General features: G+C 32.5%; 1 protein-coding gene across 1 annotated transcript; it reads right to left on the bottom strand.

Moving 5' to 3' along the window:
* Window positions 1–3,709: 3,709 nt before the first annotated feature.
* Window positions 3,710–8,233, bottom strand: WNK5 (WNK family serine/threonine-protein kinase 5). The gene is made up of 7 exons (XM_007033497.3): window positions 7,330–8,233; window positions 6,295–6,560; window positions 5,981–6,204; window positions 5,733–5,890; window positions 5,316–5,631; window positions 4,516–4,896; window positions 3,710–4,387 (listed from the first exon to the last, which is right to left on the bottom strand). Exons 1-7 carry the CDS (start codon window positions 7,417–7,419, stop codon window positions 3,969–3,971), a joined length of 1,854 nt encoding a protein of 617 aa, XP_007033559.3. The 5' UTR covers window positions 7,420–8,233; the 3' UTR covers window positions 3,710–3,968.
* Window positions 8,234–9,247: the final 1,014 nt, after the last annotated feature.

Raw genomic sequence — 9,247 nt, 5'->3', positions numbered from 1 at the left:
CAATAATTTATTACTTTTAATACTTTGAGGATAAATTCATTTAATATTTATCAATTTTAATTTAATATTTTTTTTGTTTATATCCTCTTATTCTTTATGAACTTGAATCCATAGTATTTAGACATCTCTTTTATACATAAATGTTTAAATTTCAATAAATATTCATCCAATTCATTGAATAAAATAAAAAAGTTAAGAAGGTTTACTCATTTCTCAATATACATAGCACATATTCATCATTAAATAAACAAATCAACTAAATTTGATAACCTTTAGACATTCATTTATATATAAAAGACAAATACTACTAGAAATTATTAACTATTTTATATTGATAAAATCTTTATATTATATTGTTGTCTTATATTCTACAACTGTTTATCTTAATCTGTCAATAGTACAGGTTATATACTCTCTCATTTCTTAATATTTTATTATACATCTAACAATCTTTGATAGGATTATTATCTTCTTTGGATAAGTATTGTTTTAAGTAGGATAACTGATTGGGTCAATTGGTTAATATTTGTCATTCTCAATTGAATTAATTTTTTTGTACACTTTATATCAAAACTACATTGTTTTTTACATTTGAAGGGTTTTTTATTTTTATTTTTATTTATTTCAATAAAAAATACTTGAAAACAATAATTGCTAACTTTTAATACTTAGAGGATATATTCATTTAATATTGTTTTCTGTCTATATCCTCTTATTCTACATGAACTTGAATTTATAGTATTTATACATCTCTTTTATATATAAATGTTTAAATTTCAATAAATATCTATCCAATTTATTGAACAAAATAAAAAAGTCAACAAAGTCTACTCATTTCTCAATATACATAGCACACAATCATCACTGACTAAATAAATCAATTAAATTTAACAACTTTTAGTCATTCATTTTATATATAAAAGACAAATATTATTAAAAATTAGTAACTATTTTACATTAGTAAGATCTTTACATTATACTGTTGCTCTATTTTTTACAATTGTTTATCTTAATTTGCTAATAGTATAAGTTATATACTCTCTCATTTCTTAATATTTTATTATACATCTAACAATCTTTGATAGGATTATTATCTTCTTTAGATAAGTACTATTTTATAACTATAAATGTAGGTGCAGGTTTTCAGTAATTAAAACCAGAGCAAATAACTATCTTCAATTAATACAAGTTTATCTTTTCTTCTACCAACAAGAACCTTACATTCATGTAGTTCAATAATATAATATAGCACAATAACAGAAATAAACAAAATGGAAACATATGTATATGGCAAAAAGAAGAGCAAATTGTTACCATGGTTAGATATATCTGTTGGTATATGCCCTTGAGCAAATTGGATTAGTCAAGGAATATGTATTGTCATTTAATGCATACTTAATTACATAACTATATGTGATAGAGGTTTTCCTTCATGTTAGTGCAATAATAAGGAGTTATTAAATACTAATTGGATGAAACTCATGAAACATAAAGGCCTTGTAAGAACATTATAAAATTATTACAATTATGATATCACTATGCATCAAAGTCATATTCCTAAAATTATTCTTGGTCATTGTATTGTCAAGACAAGGCATTGACAATGCTAAAAGGCTAATACATGTTAAGCATCCTTACTTAGAAAGTAAGTAATCGATCTCATAGATTGAAGTATATGAGATACTTGAGGATAACATGTGGGTGTTTGTTAAAGAACAAGTTCACTGAACATGACTTACTATGATAACTCCATTTAGTATTTCACTCAAATGTCTATAGAATATTTTTCATGTGATAATTATGCAACTAGTCCTCAGACTTGAGATATTAGATTATCTTGTATAGAGAATGACATCCTTTGATTTCACCACTACGGTCTGGAGGTGATTAGATGCCTAAACAGAATGTTTTTAGGCATTCAATGAAGCATGTGACGGTGAATGAGTGGTCAAGAGAGGATTCATCACCCTAAGTGATATGAAGGGATGTATCTCACTTGTTTTCAATTCTTGATTAACTTGTATAAAGTTTTTGGCCAATGCATGATGAATTTGAGGAAAGTTAGTTTCCTAAATTCATAATGTTAGTCATGAATTATGAGAACTAATATGGAATGTTATAAGTAGATACTAAGCCATGCTTTATAACATATTCGAGATATTTGATGAAATGATTGTATTGCACTAAAAGGTTTATCACTGAAGGGTTTTGTCAAATTCTTTAATTGACCCTTTAACATTTAAGTGGTTATGATGTATTGCTAAATACCGCTCATGATTGATAAATATAAATTAATTATCAAATTACTATTTGATTAGGATTTGCATTTATTGTCAACATGTTAGAATTGTAATAGATCACACACATTAAGTGACATGATTAAAATTAAATAACGATAATCAATTAAGTTAGACTTAATTGGAATAGATCAAAATAAACTGAGAAATTAATTAAGCTCACAAAGACTTAATTAAATTAAAATACAACTGTTGTATCTAGGGTTACAACATAGTTTGGCTATCTAAATATATTATATTAGCCAACTAAAACTCTAAGCCTCCAACCACTTCTTAGCTGTTTCATAAAAATAAGAAAAGAAAAATAGTCTTTTTTATATGACAAAAACAAGATTCGGTAAGAATTTTTGGTTTTTTTTTTTTGTTTTAGAATTAAAACTTTACACGTAAAATCCTACCTTTGAGAAAATCTTATTTGGTCATTGTGTGGATTATTTTTAGAAGTCAAATATTTTTGCGACTGAAGATTTGACAAATCCTAAAAGTGAAGAAGCAAAGATTTCTCTTTTCGGATTCATTGCTTCATCACAAGCCTTTTGGATTTAATTGGCTTTTGATTACCATATCTAAAGCAATGTATATAACTCTTAAACTTATGAGTATTTATAATTAATTTAAAAATTACATGAAAAACACAAATATTGATCTTGTAAGATTCGATTGTTTTTTTGATTAAATGTTAGTTTATTTTTTTGTTGTGTTATATTTTTAATTTCTTAATTAATTTAATGTTTAAGCATAAGATCGAATCCCAACAATATCTAATTGTTGTGTAACAGTTTAAATTCCCTTAACATTTAGCTAAGTATAAGTCCTGCATCTAGAAAGTTGATATACATCATCTAACAAAAATAAAAACCTCCAAATCACATTTATTTTGTTTAATAATATATTTTTAATGAAAAAAAATTACTAGATGTTTAATAGAATTATTATCTTCTTTGGTTAAGTACTATTTTAAAATCATAAATGTAGAAGCAACTTTTAATTATTGCAACCAAAGCAAATAACTATCTTTAATTAATACTAGTTTATCTTTTCCTCTATCAACAAAAACTATACATTCATATGGTTGACTAATATAATATAGTTTTCCCTACAAACTTTTTTGATATATATAACCTTTTAATTCATCTATTATATATTGTATTTATTTATTTTTTTTATAATTAGAGGAGAGAGGATTCGAACCTTACTTTTTAAGTAAGAGAATAATGCACCATTTAATGAACCAAATACTCGAGTGCATATATTGTATTTATTTGATTATTGATAATTATATGGATGAGAATAGATAGGAAAGATAAAAGGCAGAAATTGTAGGGTCAGCAAACATATCTCATATCCACATCTAAAATTATGTTTGATGTTTAGATTAGGGATGCAGGCAGAGCATATGTATAACAATAAAGTTTCCTCATTCCAAAATATATATAGTGATGTTTTATAAAGTTTCCTCATTCCAAAATATATATAGTGATGTTTTATCGAATACAACTTCATAGTCTGCTGCATCCTGTAATCTGCGTTAGTTACTCCACCGAACCAGATTGAGGATTTAGAGTTAATTTGGACAAAGCACCAACACTTAAAACACAGCATAAAGCAACTAGAATATTAACAGAGAGATTAATGGGATTTTAACCACCTAAGTATCCCACATAATTTTCGTCACGATCTTGAAATCCTCCCCGTGAGGCTGCCACCGAAGCATCCGTTCGGCTCCTGAAATCCAATGTTCTCCATGGCTCCGATGGTCTTAAACAAGCGCCTTTTGGTTAACTCTGCCATTACTGATCTGTGCAGCAATTGGCTACGTATGTCCACAAGCGAACGAATCTTGGTTAGCTTCCGCTGGTCATTTGAGTGAGAAAACCTCCATGAATTAAGTTGTGCATTCCTTTTTTTGTGGCTGTAAACACTCGTGCTTTCTGATGGACAGAATCTTGTAGCTTTGAGGGTCTTTGGAATGCAAGGGTGCTCTCCCTGTTGAGCACTCCATTCAAAGTCATCTTCATAATTCAAGCTAGAATATCGGAGCGAGTTCATGGAGCAACTGGAACTTGCATCATCATTGCTAAATACATCTTCTGCAATAATGAGCATGCCTTGTCAAATGTAGGACAGCAAAAGAAGACTGAGATAGCTATCTGTGTTATATTTTCAACCAAAGAAGCAAAATAATAGATTTTCAAGTGTTGGCCAAGCTATAACATACCTTGGGGCCAATTGCAACTAGAAGTCACATTTTTGCCATGACAAAATTGGGTTTCATAGGAAGAAAGGAAAGTTGGGATGGAAACTTGGGAGGAAGAACGGGAGGAGGTAGCATAGAAAGGATGGCGAATTCCGGTTTGGTCATCATCATCATCATCATCTTCTTCTTCATCTTCGTACTTGAAGCTGTGCTGATGATGGACTTGAGAGGAGCCCAAGTCCTTCCAAGTTGGAACAAGGGAAGATATCTCCTCCTCTATCATTTCAGCAATCTCCAATGGTTCCCAGTCATTAATTTCCAATTCTTTCACCATCTCCAAGGCAACATCAATTGCAGTGTCATTCACTACGTCAAAGGGAAAATAGATGTTCCGAGCATGACCTGTAAGAAAGGATCATTAATTGAGAATATAGAAGGCATACGGGATAAAAGTTTGCAGGCTGCTGTCGAAATTAAAAAATTTATATTAGTCCAACAAATTTTTTTAAGGAAGAAAGAAGTTTTTGATATTTAAGCCACTTAGGATGAAATTCTTCACTATGTGGACAATAGTACAAAAACATGATTACAAAAAGGAATTTCTCCACTACTTGAAGAGTTTTTCCCAATGTGTTAAAAAGAATCTTCTACAGAAGTCAAAGATATACACCAAATCTTAGATTATCTCATATACACATGATGTTGATTGATGGCATTAATATGCACGACTTAGAAATAGATGCAATCACAAACTTCTGTTATCAACTTATCATATTAAAACCCATAAGGAAGTGTGCAGCACAAGAAGTTTAAGGCAGTACCATCCTTGTCTGTAATCTGTACTTTGAGAAAAATAGTGTCATCTCCAGGATTCGTTGTGCCAGTTATTGACATATCGGTACTCCTTGTTGGATCAACCTCCACAGAAGGCGCCAGTTCTCTGACTGGGCCATCAGGAGTTAGCTTTCGGCTCGAGACTCTTGGGATTGGCAACGGACTTGCTTCCTCAGAGGCCAAAAATGGGTCAAGCAAGAGTTCATGGGCTGGCAACCTCTTGGAAACATTCTCCAGGCACTTTCCAACAAATCGCCGGGCTTCCTCATCTTGAATCCTGTAGAATGCCTCTGGCAACTTTCCCTGGAAGAATAAAGAAGCAATATAAATATAAAGGACTAATTTGGTGGTTAATATATTATTATTATTATAGTATTGAAACTAATGAGCTTGGATGCACTCACCGAAGTCACTTTCTTATAGATTTGTGCCGGATTGGAGCACTCACTGTATGGATACTCAGAAGTAAGCATTTCTAGTACACACATGCCAAACGAGTACACATCCACTAGCTCGTTGTAATCCTCCTCATATAGTTCCGGTGCCATAAATTCTGGCGTACCTAGTATTTTATGCAAGTTAAAGATAGATAAATATGCTAGTTAGAAATCAGAAACCTTTCTTAGGAGACGATGGAAATCGAGAGGTTTACCTATAACACTATGGGCATGTTGTGACCCACGAAGAATGGCAGCTAATCCTAGATCACCGATCTTGACCTGTCCAAGGTGACCATTGACAAAGATGTTATCACACTTAAGATCTCTGTGGATCACTGGAGGGTCATGGCCATGCAGATAAGCCAGACCTTGTAGAATTTGGCGAGCCCAGTTCTTAATTGCTCGCATATCCACAAGTTGGTACCTCTGTCTATACCTGTATTATATCTTACAATATATTAAAAAAAACACAACAATAGCAATTAATTAACTATCTGTTTAATTGACAGTAAGGTGTTGTGATTACTCTCTAAGGGTGCCAGAGGTGAACATCTCAGTGATGAAGTTGAAAGTTCTACGATCAATGTCTATCCAAGATGTGTAGAATCGCATGATGGAATCATGGTTGAGGTTCTTGAGGAGGTGAACCTCAGAGTAAAGTCGTTGCAATTCCTCTGGTGAACGGAAGACATCATTAAGCTTCACCTGATTCCACGCCACCTCCATTCCAAGGACCTTGTCAAATGCCCTATACACTGTCTTCATGGCTCCTTTACCAAGAATCTCTCCGAACTGCAAAGAAAATCTCTCGCATCATCACAGATTCAGGCATTTTAAAACTTAAACAATGCATAATTTCTTCATTTACATGTCTGCTTCACTAATTTGTTATGATCATGAAATTAATGGATCCTGTATCAGTATATTCTATGGAATCAAAAAATAAATTGCATGTCTCAGCATCTATCATATTGATAATTGAGTTCATCAACATTTATACTGAAAAAATCTACAAGATTAACATTATAATTTGTTGTCCGAATTTTCTAGGCAAATTGAAAGAATCTCTTCAGTGCATTAGCTAGATTAGAGTAACAGTGTAGTAGAGTTATTTACTTATTTTAGATATTACAGTATCTCACGACACCGTTGACCAAATCAAGTAGTTCAAATTTGGTAAATAATCCTAAACAAATCTATAATTATGAATTATGCTTATCAAGAAAATTACATGGTCAAGTTGTCTTCTTAAAAGCAGGCTAGCGTTTTACATTAATTAAAATAAATGAGCATTCATAAAAATTGTCAATATCACATCAAAGAATCAAAACCCCACATCTCCAAAAGAACTGTGCCAAAGAATTATTGTTAGTGAAAAGTGGGTATCCTCAAATCAATATGACCATGCAATTTTTCCATCATCATTGCAAAAGAGATTGGGATTCATTCCCACTGAAAAAGCTGATTTTGTGGGAGCCTTGAGCAAGCGAAAATCGTGTTCAATTCATATTCATGCATCAATCAAAAAGCAAAGATTAAGAGTCAAATGAAGAAAACTTACACGTCCATACCGACCAGATGCATCGGTTTCAACGTATCCAAGCTGGGATTGAACTCCATCGACACATCCTCCTAGACGTGTTTTGTACATGTCTGAGAGATAAGGCACCCTCAAAACCTCTCTTCTAGGTTCCAGTTTCTGGCTTACTGTAATATCCTCAAATCACTAATATACTTAATTATCTACTAGTATAATTCAAGAGCAAGGGGCGTACGGTAGGCAGGCAGGCAGGCAGAATTATAGATTATGGGCGAAATAAAGTTGACGGGTGGGTGATGTGCTAGATGATCCGAGGCTTTCCTTCATGATTTTCATAGGAAAAGACACCAAACAATAACCAAAAGAGCCTCGAGTAATCGACGCTGAGCATAATCCAAGCCATTTCCACAACTGCACGTGAGAAGTAGTAATAGTCCTTGGAAATCATCTAGTCTTTGAGAGAGAGCGACAAGAGTGGAGAATCTATATATGCTGATATGCAGATACTGCCCAAGAAGATTTGAAGAGAGCCCCGAAGGAAACTGTTGAAAAACTGTTGAGAGGCTGGTATGTTGGGGAAAGGGAATATTTCGTGTCAGCCAATGGTAAAACAAAAGCTTTCTGTTGAGAGCAAAATCAAATCTGGTTTGTGGAGGAGAATCGTTTTCTGGGGAAAAAGATTAGATTTTCTACAAATTGAAAAGATTGTGATATGTGGGACTTGGGCAAGAAACTAGACTTCTAAACTTGAAGAACCTATGGCCACGCTTTGACAGCGCCATTTGTGGAGGAGAGTGCAATCTAAAGGATAGATTTCGGATGAGCAGAAGATCAAAGATTTGAGAGAGACAAAGTTTCTAGGATTGCAAATTAACAAGAAAAAACTGTGTCAAGGGAATAGATGGTGGAGGGCTCGGTGAAATATACAAAGAAGAATCAGAAGCTGATGATGGGCTGTGTTTTAGTTTTGGCTTTAGTTTGTATGCGGTGCGGTCCCCTCCAAATGACAGAGCTGATGCAATTTGACAGAGTCTTAATGACAGATTTAAATTAATACAAAATGAACGGGGTTAAATTAGAGTAGAATTAACTGTCAAGGTCAGGATTCAGGTGGCCTTGGCTGGCTGAGTTTATTAGCGATAATTAAGGCTCACATCAGAAGCCGGCTCTTTTATTTCCAAGCCATCGATGATTGAACCTGGATACATATATATATATGCATAATATTGAGAGAAAGAGTTAATTTATTATGTTTGGTTTTAATATTAATTATGACATATCATCTAATAAAAATGGTCCACTCAAACTGCTATTGCCCTCTGTTTTTTTTCTCTCTTCTTTTTGGGTACATTTTCTTTCTTTCTTTAAAATGGTAATGGCATTAGTCATGGCTCTTAGGGCTCAATTATTAAAGGGGATCACAGTTTCCACCAGAAATCAGTAACTTAATTGGATGAGGGGACATCAGCTATGGCGTAGATTTTATGATCTTTACACGTTTTCTTTCCTGTGACAACAGAAAATCCATTGTTCCAGGCTTTGTTCACTTTTTGGCTTATCACTTTTTACACCAGAATGTTGCCTGCAATCTTCGAGAGACATCGGAGATCTCAATGGATACCCTTCTTTTCCCCAGAGATAAACTTTTTCGATCTTAAATTTAAACCCCTATGTTATCTCTCTATAAACATAAAAATAAACTTGTACAAAACAATTTACATATATATTAATTAAAAGAAAATAAAAAATATATAAGAAAAATTACAACAGTAGTTAATTAATATCAGAAGCCTCATTATGTGTTTATTTTGTCTATGGTTAATTTTTTTTATTTATTGATTTATATATATATATATATATATGTGTGTACATTTAAGAATTGTTCGAGTTTCTTTTATTGTGAGGGTGAAAACTATGTCAATAGCTGTTGATGGGCCTA

Source organism: Theobroma cacao, chromosome 4 (assembly GCF_053813885.1).
Source record: "Theobroma cacao isolate CCN51 chromosome 4, ASM5381388v1, whole genome shotgun sequence".
Taxonomy (NCBI): Eukaryota; Viridiplantae; Streptophyta; class Magnoliopsida; order Malvales; family Malvaceae; genus Theobroma; species Theobroma cacao.
The sequence above is the reverse complement of the archived record's forward strand: the minus strand, read 5'-3'. Positions and strand labels throughout refer to the sequence as shown.